We start from the raw sequence: 21424 nt of genomic DNA, 5'->3' as shown, positions 1-21424 counted from the left end.
TACACTACACATACCTGACAGGCATACACTATGCACCATTTTATAGAGATTAGTTATTTGATACATACTACAGAGACCTGACAGGCATACACTATGCACCATTTTATAGAGATTAGTTATTTGATACATACTACAGAGAATCTAAAAAAAATATGGTCTTTAACTGTAGTGTGATCAAAAAAGAATAAATAAAAATCATTTGCTCATTTATCCTATAAGATGGTTCTTTTAAATGAATATTGGCAGTTGGCGATTGATGGTCACGCAGCTTTGTGTTTCATTAAGCAATACAAAAAGGTAACAAAGTTAAAAGTTTAGAAATGTTCAGGTAAACCAATCTCCACAAAATAAGGGCTATTTTAAAACAAAACACTTTGATTATTAGGGTTTAAATGCATTTTAAGCTATAGAAAAATGAGACGTGTTGTATGCTGTATATAGTCCCTTTCTTGTGTTCATTGGGAGGGACAGAGCATCACTTTTTGTGTATATGCTATAAGATGCTATGCTATATGAGACAAAGCAGAGTAAACTTGCTGTTTGCAGGTGGAAGGAGGCTAAGAAAGGCTACACAGCACAATTTGCCACCTTAGTAGGAGAAACAGTGAAAGGAGATAAAAACTACAATATTGTGGTATCAAACCAAAGATGGTACCTGTGAGCCCCAATGAACGCAAATAAACATTAGTGTACCAAAGATGTGCAGACCATTCATGTTTGCAGTGCAATTCCTTGTCTCGATATTAATGGCAAGACAAACATTCACACTTACTGTAAATGGTATGAAAAGTAAATGGAGAGAAATTAAAGCAGCCCACAATAGTAGAGAGAAAAATCCTTTTTGCACATACACACACCAGAACATACAGTTGGCAATAACTGGTAAGTGATGCTAGCACTTAATCAGCAAGAGTAAAAGTAGCTCCAACCAAAACAATGCTTTGCAACCAGTTATAATGTAACTTACTAAAAGGTGAAGTAATGATATTTGCAACTGACCCTTATCTGAAGATCTGAAGTCAAGACCCTTTGCTCTAGACTTTCTACCCATTGCAGGAGAGACAGATCCACTTGGAATGACCATTGTTCTACCGACCACTTTTCCAGTGTTTCTTGACTTACAGGGTGACCTTCTGCAGGTTTGAACTCAAAGAAAGCATCTAAAAAGACAAACAGAGCCATCACCATTTTTTAGCAGACAGCCTTGGAAGTATTTCTGTATCTTTCTAAGTACATTGGTTTCTTGAAATATCATGCTAAAACTCTTACCAGAAGATGTCCGGGCACACATTTCCTTTAGATGCCCAAGATGCTTTGTGAGGTGCTTGTGCAAAGACTTTTCCCGGATGCCACGTGGGTGGAGAGATTTTATTAAGGCTTCCAGCATGGCTGGATCTTTTATCCACCACCATGCCTGTTTTTTGTCTATAAGTGAACAAAAAAAGTTGAAAAGAGTTGTATTTCATATTCAGAGGGAAAAAAACAACCTAGAGGAGTACAAAACAACCTAAAAATGCTTAAAATTTTGAGAGAAAGTTATTATTACACAGTATTTATATAGCACAATCATATTACACAGTGCTGTACAAAGTCCATAGTCGTGTCACTAACTGTCCCTGAAAGGGGCTCACAACACCATGGTCATATGTCATTTATACAGTCTAAGGTTAATTTTAAAGGGAAAGCCAATTAACCTCACTACATGTTTAAAGGTTGCAGAAAAAGGCCTTCAACAGAAAGGCAGCCTAGTTAAAGATATACTAAGAGGTAATTCGGATACCCATACTGTAAAGAATAATAGAGTTGAGGAGGCTTGTTGGTTAGGAAGTAATCTTACCCTCTGGAATCGGCCTTTGAATTAACTGATTGTAGTACTTCTGTTCTATCTCAGAAAAAAGCTCTCTAGATGGCCTTCCTCTACGCCTCTCTTGTGCCGAACTTCCAGCATTATTCCTTAAAGGCTTGTTACATATATGACAAATAGCAGAAACAGATGGGAGTGGAGTGCCAACACCAGCAGGCTGCTGCTCAATCAGTCCACCGGCCTGCAAAACAAAACGATACAATGGGCTACAGTTCTCAGAAACATACCGAAACAAAATAACGTAAAAGAAACTAGATAAAAGACTGTATTGAATTGACTATTATCTATAATAATTGTTTCCATGGCTGAGCTTTCATAATCGTTTTGGTAGATAACAGTTATGATTTAGTGTACTTTTATCACTAGAAACATCAGCAAGACAAGTGAAAAAATAGAACAGTGTTAGGACACAAACTGGTTACAGCACTGCCCCACATATGGGACTAGCAATACATCATAACCTTTGTTGGCTAAGCAGAAATCCTGTTGTGGTTATGATCAGTATGCTGAATGATCTTCTTACAAATGAGAATGCATGAATTGTGCAAATAAGCATGCTTCAGTTTGGATACAGGGAAGTCTAAATGCCTCTTGCACACTAAGCATGAATCTTACTTCAGATAAAAAAAAATAATCATCTAGAAAAAAAATTAAATCAGTCCATTTTACACTATTTTAAAGAATCACAGGCAGGGGGAGGTCTGCTGACATTAAATAGCCAGGGACAAAATATTTATCAACATTCCCTAATTGTGAAATTTGTGAACGTTCTCTGATGGCTGACAGCACCTTAAAATTTAAGCAAAGGCCAAAAACTTTGTCTGCTGTGCTTAAAGACCATCTCTGGGCACAAATTTAAGGGCTGCAGATGTGCCTGTGCAGTTTAGTCCTTTACTCTCTTGATGTCACTGCTGCAGTCTCCTCTTAAGAGGCTTGGCTGTTGTAACAAAGAAAAGGGTCCCTGCACTAAGGATGAAGGGGTTCAGGTGACTGCAGTTTTAGTAAAATATTAAGGGCGGCGGCGCAAGGCGGCGCCATCTTCTTCTGGGCTCTTCTTCCTACGTCACCTGACCCAGGCGCAAGATCGGATGTCGTAGGTAGGAAAAAAAACCTGCCAATCTGCAATTTTTTCCCCTTTTCATGAAAAGGTTCTGTGATGTAGGTATCCCGGGAGGCTTTGTGCTCCAATTCATTCTCGATCACCTAGGCTAGAATTAGGAGGCACATCAGTTTTTTTATTTAATTAAACCTAGCCACGGAAAGATAAATAAAGTCAAATAAATGTGTACATAAAAGGGTTGTCTACCTCTTTATGTAAAGTGAAGTTTCTGAGTTTAGGTACGCTTTAAGTCTTGGTATATACTATTTGTTGCACAAACTTATTATAGAATACTACACTGCTGTACTATGTATATAACATTCTCCCAACCTCACCTGTACTGGTGGTGTAGCTGCAGCAGGGGATGATGGGGAAAGCAGCTGATTTGTTTGAGAATTGTTCTTCTGGGAAGAATCAGTGCAATGAGTCCTAGGAAGCAAATTATACAATTTGTTCTCTTTTTCATCTGTGTCTGTGGCTCCAGGGCATGGTCCAATTTCAAAAGCAGATGCTGTGTCACTTCGAGGAGGGCTGTTCTCAGGTGTCAGTACAGTACTGTTCATGATAGCATTTTGACACTGGCTCAGCCATGAAAGTACAGTTGCCTGGCTCATGTCTTGTGGCCGCTCAGAAATAAGGGTGCTTGCTGGTAAAAGGCCATTTATGGGGACTTCCTGAGATCCAGTGCATTGACAGAATTTACTAAGTTCTGAATCATCCAGAGATTTCTTTGGACGACCACGGGTGCGACTAAAAGAAAAGTAATTTTTATCTGCTGTTCCTTCGACAACTTCAATCTTCAAACAGGCCAGCTCTGGTAAATCAGTCTGAGGAGGATCCAGTGTTTGACCTGAAAATGATCATTGTTAATCAGTGAGGCCTACGTATTTCACTTAACTTTGCTAAAGCACGTAAACCTAACAAAAGTAACCTGTAACCCTGTAAATGAATTGAGACTAAGTAGGGACTATAAAGTGTTTACTGCTTGTGATCACCAGATGGAAATAAAGTCTCAAAAAGACAAGTTGGCTTTTGAAACTATATCAAATAGACTTTGAGTTGCATAATATTACACATTTTGTTCCCCAAACTTAGGCAAACAAAGGCGAATATTTATAACTCTGTGTACATATTGCTACCAGCTCTCCATTACACAGCTCTACATACTGCATTGTCTATTAAAAAAAATGGTCTGCAATGTTAAGGCAGTGAAGTCCCCTAGGATATTGTTATGTTTTTTACAGAATTGAATGGTCCCCTCTAAGACCCTCTACGTTTTTTAATTTATGTAAACTGCTCAGAATATGCAAAAACTTTTAGATGATCCAGGCACAGATAAACATTAAGTTTCCAGCAGAGGGGCTTAATACAGGGGCATTCCATTTTTGTTACAATTAAACTCTGTCCCTGTAATAAGCTTATTGATGTAACTGTTTCTTTGTATAGACCCAAACAGTCCATGCGTTATATTTAATCCCTGCTACTGTATTCCGAGACATTGGGCCTGATTTATAAAGCTCTGCAAGGCTAGAGAGGATACACTTCATCAGTGAAGCTGGGTGATCCAGAAAACCTAGAATGGATTGGGTCTAGGATTTCTAGCTATTTGCTAGCAAATGACTTTGAAGAAACCCATTCCAGATTTGTTGGATTACCCAACTTCACTGATAAAAGTGTATCCTCTCCAACCTTGGAGAGCTTTAAAAAAATCAGGCCCATTGTGAATGTTCAACTCTAGGACTGTTAGTTGCCTATTTCTTCCCAACTATCTTTATATTTGTTGTAAAACCCCTTGAAAAAAATCAATAAAATATTTGAAATACAAAAAAAGTATGTGTTTTTCACAACTGCAAAACAATGGAAATCTGTAAGAATGTACCAGGGCTTTCTGAGTAGCCTTCCACAAAGATGCCTCCAATGTGTGGTAGCATCCAATAGAACCTGCGGTAGCGATCCTGCCCCAGCGTTGCGCATCGAAGCCTCTGCGAGCAACCAAGAATTTTCTTTCGCAAAAACATTTGGCGCTGTAAACAAATTAAAAATATTAGAACAAAAAAATTACAATAATTAATTATACTCTAATTCTTTCTAATTTGGATTAACATTACCTTAGTAAGTTTCTCTATTTGTCTTTCAATTTCCACACTACTTGCATTTGAAGAAAAGTCCTCCTGCAAAGTAAAGGCATAACAGATTAACAGGGATTTTAACTTGCCTTGGTTAATTTATAAAGCAATGCTTCAATTTATCATGATGCCAAGTGAGTAATCTTTACAGTGAATAAGCATCAAATTTATGTGTAAAAGAAATATGGAGATTGCAATTACAGATTACTACTACATATAAGGACTTCTGACTTTAAGACTTTCCAGATTTGCAAAAACCATTAATTTCAGTAAATCAGTAAAAAAGCCAAATAGATAGTATGTTCAGGAGGAGCTAAGTAAAAGCAGCCTCATCTCATTTCATGACAGATTATAAACAAACAGTTCTCCTAGCATAACAATACCAGGGAATAAAAAAAAAAAAAAAAGAAAGTGAGACAAATAAGGAATTGATTGGCCATGTGTTTTTTTGCAATTACTGGGGGAAATTATTATCCTTAAGACTTGGCATGAGTGTTACTAACTTTCTGACTTACCCCTTCATCCGCAGAGGCATTCAATAGCCCACCCTTGTCTTCTGGCAAGTCATAATTTTCCTCAGCAGTGCGAGCACTACGTCTCCTCCGATTCTCCTCTGGGTTACTAACCTGGCTTTCTTGTGTGCCAGTCTTTTTTCCCAATGCAAACTTTAACCTGAAGGACAAATAGAAAATTGCATGAAAAACATAATTTAAGGACTTCCTTATTGTAGAAAAAAAAAAAGTTCAAAGTTCAAGGTTTGCTAAAACTTCAAGAAGGCACCCTGACTGGCAGAGGGGACAGGACTGAAAGCCAATCAAGTTTACTATAAGCAATTATGCCAAAAATGAGTAGAGAAGAGTAAGTAGGAGCACACTTAGCCTGCTGCTTGCTGTTTATTTTCCAGTCAGAAAAGCTTAGTGTTAAGGGAGAACACCACAATAAGTGGTTTCATCCACCTAGCTTTACCATAGGACAGATCCTTTAGTCGGCAAAAAAGTTTCCTTATATGGAAGTTCAACTTTAAATAAACCTTACAAAAATAGGAATTTGGAATGCGAGTATTGGCAGGGATGTATTAAAAGACTGCTTTTGCCCTCACCACACAAGAACGACACGTGGCACTTTATATAGCATTGTTTAATTAACCTCAATCAAAAACTGATAACAAAACTCTGAATAAAAGTTTACAAATGATGGTGCAAGCTTACCTCCGCAGTTTGCCCTCAATGATCCACTTATTTTTTCTGTAGTGTGACATGTTTTCCAGAGTTTTATCTATTTCACTGTAAATGAGGAAAATATAAAATTAATATTAGTAATACTAATGAGTTGCAGTTCTACTAGACTGATGGCATTAAAGCAAACCTATCATGACATTTTTAACATTATACAAAACAGGTGGCTAATCCTTTTATACAATTAAAAATGTATTTTTTTAAAATATTTTTTTATTTTTTAGGGAGGACTCCTTTCGGAGCCTCTTGGTATACCTACGTCACATATCCCAGGAAGTGTCAGGCTGCTCCTTAAAGATTTTCAGGAGGAAACATCACCTGAACTGCACAGGCAGATTGCCCCACACCACAAAGAAGAAAAAATCGGAGATGCTCTTCCTCCCTCCTCCCCTTTCTATAAGTACAGAATGGGCGCTGTATCTTCAGTGTTTGGTCGTTTATCTGTCAGTCGCCATCATTGGAAACGGGCATGAACGTTTCCAGTGACAAAAAAATGTATGTGTGTGTGCAGCCTAACTTGTGTAATTTAAGGCCTGACAGAGACAAGCCAATTCAAGCAAAGTTTAGGATGGAATGAAGTGGTTTTAGTCTTTTCATCTATAGGTCATAGGGGGGGTTGTTCAATCAGTCAAACAAAGATGTGATGTACAATTGTGGCCAGAACTGGAGGGTACCTGGAGCAGAATTTCTCCAGCAAAAGGCATGTGCACATGCCAGAACTGGAGGGTAAGTATTTCTCTTTTTCTCCTCTTATAGAGAGAAAATTTCCTTCAACATTAGGAATTACATTAATCATTCACTATGGCCTCATTGAATTAAATAAACATATTGAAGCCAAAAAAGTTTACCTGATAATGCGTGCACTTCCATTGAGCTCATTAATAATAAAAGCAATAACTGCAGCTTTGATGTGTGGAGGATGGGCCTGGAATGGATGTGTGCGGAGACTTTCACACAGATCAATGTCACCACCATAAGCTTCAAGAAAGATGCGCAGAACTTCAGAAACATTTTCTCTTGTCAAACTTATTTCAGAAACCTTTTCACCTAAAATTTTTAAAGACTGAAAAGAAAACCAAATGATTACACTCATCCTTATACAAAAACCAACTAAAAAGCTTTAGATAATATGCACAGATACCTGACAGTAGGATGGAAGCCCAGGATCAAGCAATGCTGCTCGTAGCAATTTTATTAGAAGATCTTGCATCTCTCCCTGGCTGTCACCCACATTGAAAAGCCCCTCCTGCAGGGTATACAGGCTTGGAATATCCTTTGCTTCATGTAATCCAAATACTTTTCCATACGTATGAAGAAACTCCATAGTCATTAAGCAATCAGAAAAGGCACAGCTGGGCAAAACAATTCCTGGGACACGTGGAAAATCTGGCAGAGGCTTAAGAAAAACAAAATAAAGTTATTAGGTACATTTGCATACACCACCAAGCAACATAGTTTATGCTGTAGTATTAGACCTAATAAAATTAAATACCTGATGATCAGGTAAACACATATCTTCTATTGGTTTCTTTAGCTCTTCTAACATAAACTGCTGGCGCTTGCGTTCTTCTAGGCGGCGTTGTTGCGCAAGCTGTTTCCTGTCTGGCTTATGAACAAGAGGAGCAGCTTTTTCCTTTGGTCTTCTTCTTGCTCTCTTCTTCTCTGCAATCTGCTCAGCCTCCTTTGCCTTCTTCTGTGCAATCTGCTCAGCCTCCTTTGCCTTCTGCTCTTTTTCTCGCTCTTCCTTTTCTTTCTCCTTCTTTTCTCTTAACTGATGAAAGTAAAGAAACCAAAATATGCAGACTGATCAAAAAGGGGCTCATATAAACAAGTAGTATACAATCAACAGCTCAAATACCTCATCACACCAACAGGTATAAAACAAATGTACATATTCAGGATTTTACTAAATAAGCCTAGTGTAGCTTTGGGTTGTTGTGCACTAAAATAGACTGTGTATTGTAACATCAATAAGAGGTCTGTAGCCGGGCTACAGAGTGATCAAACTGATTACTTCCTACAAGTGACTAAGCTGAAGCAGGCAGCAGGTTAAGAATGACTGTCCAGTTCCAAGGAAAGTAATGCATCTATTCTATTGCATGGGTGCACAGGAGGAGGTGCAGACAGCAGTGTGAGTAGTGACTGAGAATGCCAATATCTGCATCTGCACTGTAAATAGGTAACTCACAAAAAAAAAAATATGATCTGTGAATTCCCTATGCCTTGCTGCTTTATTTTTCCTGCTTGCTGCTTTGCTTTATTTGTGTTCCCTTTTCCTCACCCTAGATTTGCTGCTTTTGGCACAGTGGAGTTTTGAATTCTAATTCTTTTTAACACTATGTTAGCTTTTCATACAACTTCGATGTAACAATGGAGGAAGACAAGTATGAGAAGGTCAAGGGCAGACCTACAACAGATTCTATAACTTTGCCCTGAATTGATTTAATAAGGGATATGATAATACACCATTGTGAATTAAAGTTGACTTTTTGTCAGAAACGTATCTGTGATCCAAGGAAGTCTCTCTCCTTGCCTTAGCAGCCAATAAATGTTCCAGTCCATCCAATTTTAGGAGGATTAGGGGCCTGCTGGACCCAGTGGGTGAGCAAGTCCTAATCACAGTTAAGTATCCAGGTGTCCTTTTAGGTTTTATAGACGGATGGCCACATGGGAAGACTTTTAAAATAGGCTTATGACATTAGGTCAGCTCTAAAGCAAACTTAACTAGGCCCAACCTCTGTTCCACTATCTATTACAAATGACTAACAATGGCACCCTTATCAGATAGTAAAACAGCATAGGGTAGGCAGCAACACTAAAATTAATGATTTGTACCATTGAAGACCCTACCACTGGAGACCCTTAACTCCATGGAACACACAAAAGAATCTTGGTTCCTTTAACTAAAAGCATTTATTGTTGTGTTTTTCTTAGCCATGTCAGTTTAAAAACTTTGAGAACCCAGATAATTTTGTTTTTGTAGTTTGTTTTAATAATAGGATTTTGTTTAAAGAGAAATAACAACATTTAGTTAGTTTGTGTTTGAATAAAAAAATACAGACAGGAATTGTTTTTGATACTCACTCTCATTTTCTTTGCTGCCTCTTGTTTAGCTTCTTGATTTCTGGCCTACACAAAAAACACAATCAAAATAGATGTCACATAAACATAAAAATTAAACACACACATACATTTCTCCAACATACTTGAAAAAAAATAGTGATTTTGCTTTAAGTGTACGCAGTAGAGAATGGCTGGAATCACTGCCAGTTTTTTTTTCTGTTGATATACATTAGGAGGAAACTGCCTTTACTTTCTGTCTGGAGAACAGAGCAATAAGTAGGCAAAAATCTTTAATGAAAGAATATTTTCTGTTAGTGGTCACAAGATCAAGTTTCCACATTGGTGAAAGTTCACTAATCCCTTGTGACAGTTATACATTTCTGTATGCAATACAATAAAATTCTAACAGATTCTCTGGTAATTGTCACACTGTTATCGTTGTTCTCTGCCTTCTGTACCCTAAAATGGTCTGCCTTCACATGGTAAAGGAAGCAAAGGCTGACCCTGATCAATGCTTGAATATCCTTTGAGTCAATTTTTAAACATGGTATACACTAAAGTAGACATCCCTAGCAGCATCCATCCATGTTGTAAATGCTTCAGGCTAGTTCTAGGATTTGGGAATTTGGCAACCTATCAGGTTTAGTGACAATTAAAGAGGTGTGGGAACCCAATCATTAAGAGTAGGGATTAAAGACAGCAATGAAAGACAACTTTAAGTGCATGTGGATACCTACAGGTTCCTGCTATACAAACGAAGGGTCATCTAAACATGTTTAAAAAGGTCACAGACGTACCGTTTCTGTGCCCAGCTTGTAATGATGTTTATGCATAATGGCGCAACATCTGTGCTTTATTCTTTTAAAATGTATAAGTGAGGCTTAATCAGGACCAAAACTAATGTACCCAACAGCGTCTGCAAACAGGAATGCAATGCCAATCAACATTCTCTGGACATAAATCCAGTTTGACAGTTTGTCAGTTTGACTATAAATTCCAATGATAGATATTCTGCTAAAAGAGTGTTTTTGTCTAACTCCACAGATATGAGCAGGTCCCTTTTACTGTGGAAAAGACTTTCCGAGTCAGTCTACTTTAAACAAAAATATTAAGTCAAACAAACAATATACCTTTCGTCTCATTTTCTTTCTTAGTTTGCTCAGTTGCACTTTTTCAACATCACTCAATATATCTAGAAAATGAAAAAAAGGAAAATAAACATCTTATCTATTATCAGTGGGCACAAAAAAAACTGTCTGAAAAAAAAAAAGAAAGAAAAAAAAAAAGCTATTCAAGTTAAAATAAAACTTATTGATACCTTGATTTTCAAGCTTCTTTAACATTTTGGCATCAGCTTTGTTAAGCAAATCTATCATCTTCACTTTTGGAGGCCGTCCTCTCCCTCTCTTGACTTTGTTCTCCTTGGCTTTAGCTTTTTCCAAATTACGAGGACGCCCCCTCTTCCCTGTGATGGCCAAAATCCGGGAGGGGATTTCCTCAGACTTCAGCAATATCCACTGTATGCCCTGGAATAGAGGAGAGGTAAGAATCAGACTAGGTACCCTGTTTTCCCTATGATAAGGCATTGTCTTATATTTTTTGAAATGCCAAAATATGCCCTAGGTCTTATTTTCAGGGGGATGTCTTATTTTTCCATGAAGAAGACTACAGTACACATTTATTGTTGAAAATCACTCATGATCACTCATGTGCCATTGATTGTCCCCTTCTGATCACTCTATGCCATTGATTGTCCCCTTCTGATCACTCTGTGCCATTCATTGTCCCCTTCTGATCACTACCGTATGTGCCATTCATTGTCCCCTTTCTGATCACTCATGTGCCATTCATTGTCCCCTTCTGATCACTACCGTATGTGCCATTTATTGTCCCCTTCTGATCACTGACTCGCGGGGTAACAGACTCTGTTAGGGCAGGGATCAGCAGCTTGCTTGTCCTTAGAAGTTACTTTCAGTTTCACTCTGCACTACAGCCAGCATCGAGGAGTCACACAGAGGCACACAGTATCAGGTATCGGAGGATGTCTTATTTGCAGGGGGTGCTTTATTTTAATTGTTAGAGCAAAAATCGGGGGGTGGCTTATTTGATGGGGATGCCTTATCATCGGGGAAACATGGTAATACTCAAACTACAACTAGACCATTTTACAAATGTCATGAATGCTCTGGTAACAAAGGGGTTCACACTATTTTAAAAGTAAACATAAGCACAAATACTAGTGTCTAGGGAAAAATCAACCTAATGACAAAAAATAAGAGGGTTACACTAGGGTGAAAACCTGAATTACACAGCTAGGAAAAGCTGTCAAAAGTGGCTCTAGATCGGCCTAATAGGCCAAACAAACGCAGAAGTAAATTTATTTTCAAAACACAGCTATGTGGCAACATTGGTTCATGGCCATTTCACGAATATTACCGGTCATACCTGACCATTGGCTTTACTTATTACAGATACTTAGGCTTTGAAGGACTGTGGAACAATATTTGTTCTAGAACAGATTTATTCCAAAAATAATTGATATACCTTAACAAGGAAAAAAAAAAAAACCAACAACTTACTTCTTGAGTGTGTCGCTCTTCATAGAAATCTCCAACAGGCATTCGAGGACTGAAACTAAAGTGCTCTCTGCGGACATTACGGTCAGTATTCTTAGAAAGATACTATAGTGCAGCAGATTGGAAAAAGGAAATAAAAACATAGGTAAACGAATACAAATTATAATGCAGGCTAGCTTAGTAATTTGGCATGCATTTTCAGATCATAACTATATACATTAAAGCCTTACTGGGGAATTTGTGTTTTTTCAAGCTCTATTCATAAAACGGAGCGTTCTTACATTCTCTCAAACACTCCCTGATGGGAATCTTCTGTGTTCATGTGTTTAAATGGCAGTAATGGATTCCTACCAAGGAATGTGGGTTCCCCATTTTATAAATAGAGCCCTTAATGTCTATTTCTACAAAGTAATGCACAGGTTAAATCGTCATATGAGGCATCATTCATGATTAGAGAAAAGGAAAGTCATCTATTGGCAAAATCTACAAAAATTAAGGGTTTGCTGACTCTCTTAAATTTATGTTATGGATCATCATTGCCTGAATGTAGCAATCAAACAAATTTGCTTGTTTCTGCTCAAAAAAGTTCTGCTATTATATACTCCCATTTTAAAATTGCAAACAGTGAATGTCATATAACACAGAAAGCCACAATCACCTTAATGATTTCAGGAAACTGTTTCATTCTTTTCCCACAAGGAGCGTAGTACCAGGTCTCCCCTTGCCAGCGATGGCTTCCCTTCCTTATCCGAACCTCACGCCTCCATCTATACACAAAAAGGAGCAGGTATTTACATTTTTAAGAGAACACAAATCATACAAAAATATTTAAAACACAGCTTGAATATAGATTGTCATGTCAAATGTAATTTCACTAGTTTATTTTGTTTCTTTCATTAAAGCAACTTCCAACTGTTGTATGTTAATTTCTCAGATGGGGAGGGGGAGCTGCAAATAGGAATCTGAAAATAGTTATTTTATGTTGCGTCAACATGCTGTAACATCTGAATTTGTTATAATTGGAATGCCCCCTCTAGTGGCCAGAAGTAAATACTTGCAAAAAGGTCTAAAGCTGATCATTTTCCACTTATATCACACAAAACGTTATAACCACCATCAGGGAAAGTGAATAGCACGAATACTGTTGTTGTAATGGCACCTCTTAAAGGGTGTGATGTACTAAGCAACATGTAACTTTCTTAAAGGTGACAAAAAAACAGCAGAAAAAAAAAGGGCACGCGCGAGCATCTTACTACTCTGACGAATACCACATTGAGATGGCTAGGCGACTGGGTCAGAGGAGGTTTTATGGGGTGTTGCCGACATACAGTGGTTACCTAACAATATTGGTCCAGGGTAATTGGTGCCAAAAGCTCAATGATATGCATTTCAGAAAAGAAGGGGGGGGCAGTGCTAGCCAGTGGCCCAAAGGGTGGTCTGTTGTATATTATTTACTGTACAGTACAATGACCTTTCTGAATAGATCTAGTGGAATAATTGGGAAGACTACTTCACTACTTGTTGATAGTATACAAAGCAAATCTGTAGCTCCACTGTTCATGACATTCAAGTATGTACAAGTGTTTGCCCGCCGTGTTTGTTGTTGGTCAATGAGGCCACTGCATGAATTTGTTTGCGTTCATTGACTGTTAGTAAGGAGCAAAAGGCAGGATGGGGTGGGCTAGGCTCCTATTTTACACAAAAAAGAGATTTGCATAGAACTTTAGAAATCTTTATTATTTTTTGGCTATATTGATGGTTCTGACCTTACTGCCAAAATAGTGAGTTCTGTTTATGCAAATTTATTCATATAATCCAGAATTCTGATAACAGTTTTTGCACTTTAGGACCTCCTTACACTGCCATACCTTGCACTAGAGATAAACCCTTTTTAATTTTATCCAAGTACCCCAAAAGGAGAGAGTCATTCACAATTTGTGCAGTGCACGCACATCATATTGGCCCAACATGAATGTGAAATAACTTACCCATGTAGCAAAGGATGACGCACTTCTTCTGGTGTGGCAATTCTCCTACGAGTAGGGGTTTCTGAATAATAAAATAAGTATACAATTGAAAAAATAATGTAGGACTATTATTTTAAAGTTACCCAATTACAAAGCTCATTTGCGGAAAGCTAGATTGGAAGGTAATATTGCTCCTAAATGCTTTAATTTCCCACAGTGTTGCTTAGGTATTATCATTTTTGGTGTTTCAATTGTATATGAAAAGTTATTTAAGCACATACAATGTATCCCATCTTGCAATGAAATCCTTAAAGAAAACCTGTCAGGAAAGGTTTATGTTCGGTGCTATTGTTAACTTGATTCGGCAGATTCCAAAGGCTGTAATGCTCATCCTATCTATGGCTAAGGAAATCTATGTCCCAGTACCAGATACAAGCATATAGTAAATGTTAACATAGTGAACATTTATAAAACATAGGTCAGCCATGAAAGCTCACATATTCCCAACATATCAGAATAAATACCTTCAGCACTTTGATAAATACCTAACTGGTAAATATGAACCAGGGCACAAGTTATAAATCAGGCATAAGAATAAACACATGAATTTATAAAAAAGAGGAATCATGGTTTCTGGAAGAAGACAATTCTAAAGACTGGAGGGCCTTAACCTCCCTAGCGGTAACCCGGAGTGTGGCGGTAACCACGAGCCACACTTAAGGTGGAATTGCCAGGTTTAAAAACAGTTTAAACACATACCTGATAAACGGTGCCCACGGCGTCCTCCAGTGATGCCCGGCATCTGTGTAACCTGGCGATGCCCAGCATCTGCAGGATGCGAGGCCAGGGGAAGCAGATGCCGGGCGAGCGTGTGGCTGGAGAGGCTGTACTGCTTTTACATTAAAAAATACTTGGTATTCATACTGCCAGGGAGGTTAATACTGACTTATAGAGGTAGTAAGCCTCCAGCGACCAATCTTTGTCTTAGATTTTTACCTCTTACTTCTCCAGGCTCCAGTTCTTCTTCTGTGGGATCCGCTATAACACTGGGCTCTGGGGTTGCATTTTCTGCATACATTTCAACAGAAGAAACACTTTCCATTGTTAACACAGGCTTTTTATTTCGCTTTCTTTTGGGGTGCTTTGCTATTTCTAACGTATCTGAAAAAATACATACAATTTTGTAAAGATTTAATCAAAAATAGACATTCAAAATTCAAAACTGTTAACATTGTATCTGAATATTAAAGAGTGTATGGACTTAACTGGGTAGGTGAAAGAATTTGGACAATCTAGCTAATAAACAAGCCAGCATTACTTCTATTTATTACTATATAAATAAACAGTTTTAGGGAAAATCTTCAACATATTGTATGGAAACAATGCAGCCATTCCGATACCATTTCAGGTCATAAAATGTTTTTAAAGAACTACTAAATTCTAAAACTCGAATATGAAATATTCAAAAATAAATGTCAAAGAGCAGACAAAACAAGTGCTTGTAAACACCTTGCATTACACATTCTCCCAGGTCACACAAAGGAGACTTTGCATTGGCCAGGTCAGGGCTCTGATCCTCATCAGTCATTGAAGGATTTATGGCAGTATCTGGATAGGATGGACATTCCAAATCCAGCGTTTCAGATTTTAGGCTCTGGTTAGTTTGCTCGTCTTTGTCTTGCTCTTCAAAAAAACACAACAGACTACGAGACTGTTCCACAGGCAATTCTGCAGGCAGAAAGAAAATTAAAGAACACTTGAGTACCCAACCTTTGATCATACTCTGGTTATCCACAATATCCTGCATTATGAGCTGCCTCAATACTAACATTTTTTTACGGTAGCTTATTTTACAGCCTGTAAAATACAATGTGGACATAATTTATGCTTCTTGTATTAAAGAAACTCAGCTAAGTAACTATAAGGCTAGAAAGACAGATACATGAAAAACAACAAAACTGACTATAAATTTAACAAGAACCTCTAAAGCCCGTTTCATATGGATACATTTTTCTGAAGTAAAGTACCTTGAACAAGTTCATTTTCAAAGGTCTCTGGAGAATATGTGCTGGGGTCTTGGGAATCATCTAGCTTGGTTGGAAGTTGAGAGGGGTCATTTGAACTACTGACATCGGAAGGAGAAAGTGAGGGCACATTTAGGCTAATAGGCTCTGGGTCCACCTCCATTTCAAGACCACCGTCCTCAGAGGATGTTTGATCTTAAAAATAAAACAAGAGATTATGAAGAAGGTTGGGCAACATAATGCACTACAGCTATCTGTTAGTATGTAGTGAGCAATGATTTATTGGTCTTGCTGGTCACTGGCCTGAACCAAAAAAAGGCAGAATTCCCACTCAACATATTTGTCCTGATCAGTTTATTTTAGAAGGTCAGCAATAACAAGCTATATACAGTTGTACATAATGTATAACTGGCAGAATCTGTAAGTGTTCGTTAACTTTGCTGCACCAATGTCACAAAGCAACCAGCTTACAACATCCCACGGAGAAGCCTTAGATCTTTTGAAACAAATGTCTTGGAGAAAACTTTGTGGTCACAACTATAACTGCATGAAGTGACATCAAGGATTATGAAAAGAAGCACACCATTCCTACCAAAAAGTATGGAGGTTGATCTCTGTTTTAAGGGTGCACAAAGTACAGTGGCACAGGGAATGTTGTCAAAATTTAGAAAGGAAATTACATTTATCAGCCCAAAGCTGTGCATAGGGCAGACAAGACAAGATATGACAAAGCATAGGACCAAATAAATACTTAAGTAGTTGTAGCATTCGCAATCAAGCAAGATCAGGCTTTTGTATCTACTTAAGAAGTTTTTATACCATTTAATCAGATAGCAATTTAACTTTAATACGGATATGGTTAACCTAAAATACAGTTTGGCTCAGTGTGAATCTGACCGTTAGGTATGTACACACCTACCAAATCTACAACTAAAACAGCAATTTCAATTACCGGTAGTTAACTAATTAACTTACATGTGTAAGCCAGACCTTTCAGAAGTTCCAATACAGGCTAAATCTGCAGCCACCACATATAAAAATGTAGCAGATAGCAAATCTGTATATGAATGTAATATTTAGGTCTTTAACAAAGACCTAAAATAGATTTGTAATCAATAATAATACAGTTGCTATAAGGGAGGGATAGAAGGGGTGTGAAAGGAAGCAAAACGTCACCCAGTAGTGAGGAAAAGAAAGCGTGACCTGAAACTGGTTACTGGGTCATGAAACCAACAAGAGATTTGCAGAGTCATCATTCTCTTTAACTAAAGACTCTGCTAATGTTGGTTCCCAAGAAAAATGCCACCTCAAATTATAATCACCCTAGGTGCTACTGGACATGTTTTCCTATTTCCCCAGCCTTCCTTCCTAATACCTGCATGATTAAAGACAAATGTGTGTTTTCCTGTCATTCTACACACACTTGAAATAATCCATTTTTCCCTATACATTCTGTGATCTTCTAACCTGTATTTGACTTCCCACCTAACTCCTTTTGCTTCCCTGTTCACATGTTTGGAGAGAGAAGCCGTTCTAGCATGAACAAATGCCAATATGCACAGGCCTCGCTGCTGATTCAACATATTAGGGGTCTTGTACTCACCTGACTGAACATCAGGGGGTTCCAACATATCTTTTTCTTCATTCTCTGATGTTTCAGTTTCCATTTCTTGCTGTTCGTCCTGGCACTGGGAAAGAGGAGAAGGAGTCTGCGAGCCATATACTGGAGAAGAAGCTGGCTGGGATTCTGTGGGATAGCAATGTGTTCCATTTGCTGCAGCTGCCACTTTTACATTACCATTACTAAAATTGCACAAGTCTTGACCATTTATGTTGAGAGATGCCTGGGGGCTGGAAGCAGAGCTCTCCCAGGTCTCCTGCGAGCTTCCTTTACATATAGGACCATTTGATAGCGGTGATGCTGATCCATTCACCTTAGGCAGACTCGGTCCATTACAGTCTTTTAGGACAGGAGACTTGGGAAATTTCCAGAGGTAGTCAAAGTTACTAGCTGCGGGATGACTTGTATTACTGGCATCCGATGCAAACGTCCCATGAGGATTACTGGGTATGGAAGGTGAAATCAGGCCATTCACAGACATATCACAATTCAGACCTAAAGCAAAGAGCATAAAGGTTTACTCAAATTGCAAAGCAAAACAGCAGCAGAAACACAGTCTTTATTTATACCTAAAAGGGTTCCAGCTATAGACAATGTATCCAACGTAGCACAATACTGTTGCAGTGTAAATTAGTGCTGGAACAATATTGAACATGGCGTGGTCTTAGACACTGGAGCTTTGCAGTGGGTGCACAGATGGAAATTTTTTATGGTCAAACATTTATTACTAACTTTACATTTTTGCAGAGCTACTTCTGAACAGGAAGGGTGATGAGGATGTAGGATAAGTTTGCTGTTGTGATTTGACCTTCTTGAATTTAGTATTACTCTGTCAGTGGGAACACAAACGCCGGGTGAATAGGAACTGAACTATGTGACATTAATTACATTACCTAGCCACACTCACAATCACCCTCACTGAAACCCAAAGCATTATTATTTATATATTTTAACAATCGGTTCCCACTTACCTTTTACTTGTTGAGGAAATATTACAAGGGAATTATTTGTGTAAACTGGTTCCACCAACTGAGGCAGTTGTTTCAGTCCTGAGGCACTAGATAATGGAGGCTGGCCAGTACTGGCAAAATGATTGTTTGTCTCCATGTCTGTAACACAATAAAAGCAAATTGTTACAATAAAGCAGACAAATAAAAAGGCTGCAATTCTATTGAACAGCTGGACAACAAGGAATGTCTGGTGACTAATAGAAAAAAAATGTATGGATATGCAGTAACTGGATTAAATGTTTTGCTAGTTTACGTACACCGGTCATGAGAAAATAATGTAGTCTACCACCGCAGACAACATCATTTTGGGAATGCTACTTGTCTGGTAAAACATTGGCTTCATTGCCTGTTTTGCCACTAACAAAAATAAAGAATTCTGAGACATTTACAGCATTCATATCCCAGGTCTGTAGATGAAATTATTGATACCAGACAAAGCCAGCTATCCAGAGTTTAAGAAGTAGGTGAACACTGGCTTTTCATGGTAAGTGTGCATCAATCTGTTGCTGGTTTCTTGTAATCCAAACTTACGTCTGTGATAAATTTCTCATTTATCCAGGTCACAGTACATCCAGTAGAAGATGGCCACATTCAACTTACTTGTAATGTTTAAGATGTGAATACAAATGCTTGGATATTTCCTACACTAGTTGGACTGATGAAGCAGCTTGGAGAGCTGTAAAACATCTTAAACATTACCAGAACAAGTCAGAGTAAATGTGACCAACTGCTACTAGATGTTTCAAACTTACCGAACACAGAAAGATTGTGACTTCAGGAAAAAGATCACAGCAAAAACATGCAACCAGGCAGCTGATATAGTGCGCGCATGACATATAAAAAAGCGAAGCCATGTCACTCAAAACACAGATTATTATAGAATTCAGTTACAGTGGGTGAGCATTTCTCACACAAGGTTATGTGGAACGCTAAAGTTCCTCCAAAGGTTTCTAGGGGTTCCTTAAGAAATGAGCAGTTTGTGCCTCTTAGGTCAGTTTAAGTGACACCAATGACATTTTTAGCTGTTCGGGTGATAATTTTCCCATTGGTCAGCAATGTAGGAGGCATTCCTCCTACCCTAATGTACAGTGAGCTATGGATATATTAATCATTTGCAATCCCTATTTAATGTACAGCGCTGCGTAATATGTTGGCGCTATATAAATCCTGTTTAATAATTATAGCAGGGGTTCCCCGAGGACCTAAAAATATTTCAAGGGTTCCCCTATATTAAAAAAAAAAAAGTTGAAAAAGTCTGCAGTGCAGTATACAATCCGTTCCTATAATAAAAAATTAAACGCGAGGCATGACACATTTGTACTTTTTTCATTTAAAATGACTTTGGGTTAATGCTTTATACAGTTTGGTAAAAAAAAAAAAAATGTATAGGGGGCAAAAAAAAAATCACAGTATATTGGCGGTATGTCCCATATAAGTGTGAATTCTACCAAAAAAATAATAAACATTGGTATTTATAATGTATACAATGGGTGATGTGTATGGTGTAAGAAACTTTACAGACACTTGCATATGACACACAAAGAGCACACTGCTATTTGCTGGGCAGCCTTGTGCAAAGTAGATCTTTGTTGAACAATAGAGGAGGTTGCAGGGCTAGAAACACACAGCTCTGCTCCATTTGCAGCTTGTGTGATTCATCCACATTAGAGAAAGGAGAAACTATTCAATCATAAAATGGTGAACTCTAAGATTGCACAGGAGGGGGTGTACAGGATCTCTCCATAGATCTCTCTAAATGTTTACACAATGCACAGAAAGCATTCTGGACAAGAGATCAGCACAACTTTTTACCCTTCACATGTTATTTGATAAAAGAATGAGGACAATACAAGAGATAGGAATGGAGTGGGAAGCAGGAAGCAGCTTCATAATGCCTGAGCTGTATACAAATTAATGAGTGTGATTCGGATTATTAACAAGGAGGCCATTTCATCTCAGCCTGGGCCTTTCTCGGTTTCCATAGCCAGGGTAATTGTGATCTGGGCACTGCCAGATTGCTAGGGGTGGGCTGTGATCTATACCCAGCCGTGGTCCCGTACATTACCCCGGTCAGCAGAAGTTGATGGGAGTGCTGGGTCCCGGAGATTCCCCCTGACACCGGCAGGCCTTAAAGCCGCCCCCACACTGTACTCACCTGAGCCAGGGCTGATGGAAGGCAGAGGTGCGAAGCGGCCCGGTCTCACATGGTGTCCCCGGCCTGGGGAAGAGGTAGCAGGACGAGGCCGCGGCTCCGGGGCTTTGCAGGCTGAGCGTGTTCGAGGAAGGCAGGAAGTACGGAGGTGGCCGCCGGGTCCTAGAGGCAGCGCGACAATAACAACTTCTCCCCTGGTGTCCCGCACACAGCTCTGAGAGCACACACGAGGCGCAGCACCGTACAGGAGATGTTGTCCATGGAGACCAATCAGACTTCTTCTTCCCCCCCCCCAGGCTCAAAATGAAACGCGAAACCTGATTGGTCGCTTATGGCAACAATTCCAAATGTAGTATCCATTTATTGTTTAAATTAATAAATATGGTTACATTGTAAAATATTGCAGACAAAGCAGCAGTCTGTGTAGGTCAGGGCTGGACAAATCAATTACACAGTTCTGGGGGGGGGGGGTTATCTATAAGCTACCTATAACTCTCTCCAATTCTGTGAGGGTCACCACAATACTCATACAATACAATACAATACTTATACAAAACTCATACAACACAACATTCTCATCTACCACATTTCTTGTGTGTGTGGAGGGGTTACCACAACAGGTTTATCTATAGGTCTCCATTGTTACCTTTTTAAAGTGTAAGGGGGTGGGGGGGGTACCACATCACT

General features: G+C 38.7%; 1 protein-coding gene across 2 annotated transcripts in view; it reads right to left on the bottom strand.

The window, feature by feature from the left end:
• Positions 1-20949, bottom strand: part of BAZ2A (bromodomain adjacent to zinc finger domain 2A) — a 24811-nt gene extending 3862 nt beyond the window's left edge. Inside the window, exons 1-23 of one of the 2 annotated variants that reach the window (XM_072408320.1) lie at positions 20741-20949; positions 18547-18684; positions 17558-18070; positions 15958-16149; positions 15440-15658; positions 14927-15091; positions 13952-14012; positions 12622-12730; positions 11967-12068; positions 10706-10913; positions 10518-10579; positions 9409-9453; positions 7817-8095; positions 7466-7720; positions 7173-7387; positions 6298-6372; positions 5605-5761; positions 5072-5134; positions 4843-4987; positions 3299-3813; positions 1838-2045; positions 1270-1425; positions 1000-1160 (exon numbers count right to left, since the gene is read on the bottom strand). In XM_072408320.1, the coding sequence (XP_072264421.1) occupies positions 1000-1160; positions 1270-1425; positions 1838-2045; positions 3299-3813; positions 4843-4987; positions 5072-5134; positions 5605-5761; positions 6298-6372; positions 7173-7387; positions 7466-7720; positions 7817-8095; positions 9409-9453; positions 10518-10579; positions 10706-10913; positions 11967-12068; positions 12622-12730; positions 13952-14012; positions 14927-15091; positions 15440-15658; positions 15958-16149; positions 17558-18070; positions 18547-18682 (4041 nt within the window). In that variant the 5' untranslated portion in view covers positions 18683-18684; positions 20741-20949. The remainder of the gene's footprint in view (positions 1-999; positions 1161-1269; positions 1426-1837; positions 2046-3298; positions 3814-4842; positions 4988-5071; positions 5135-5604; positions 5762-6297; positions 6373-7172; positions 7388-7465; positions 7721-7816; positions 8096-9408; positions 9454-10517; positions 10580-10705; positions 10914-11966; positions 12069-12621; positions 12731-13951; positions 14013-14926; positions 15092-15439; positions 15659-15957; positions 16150-17557; positions 18071-18546; positions 18685-20740) is intronic. The other variant, XM_072408314.1, reaches the window with a different exon arrangement.
• Between the last annotated feature and the right edge of the window lie 475 nt (positions 20950-21424).

The sequence above is a fragment of the Pyxicephalus adspersus genome, chromosome 1 (genome assembly GCF_032062135.1).
Source record: "Pyxicephalus adspersus chromosome 1, UCB_Pads_2.0, whole genome shotgun sequence".
NCBI lineage: Eukaryota > Metazoa > Chordata > Amphibia > Anura > Pyxicephalidae > Pyxicephalus > Pyxicephalus adspersus.
The sequence above is the reverse complement of the archived record's forward strand: the minus strand, read 5'-3'. Positions and strand labels throughout refer to the sequence as shown.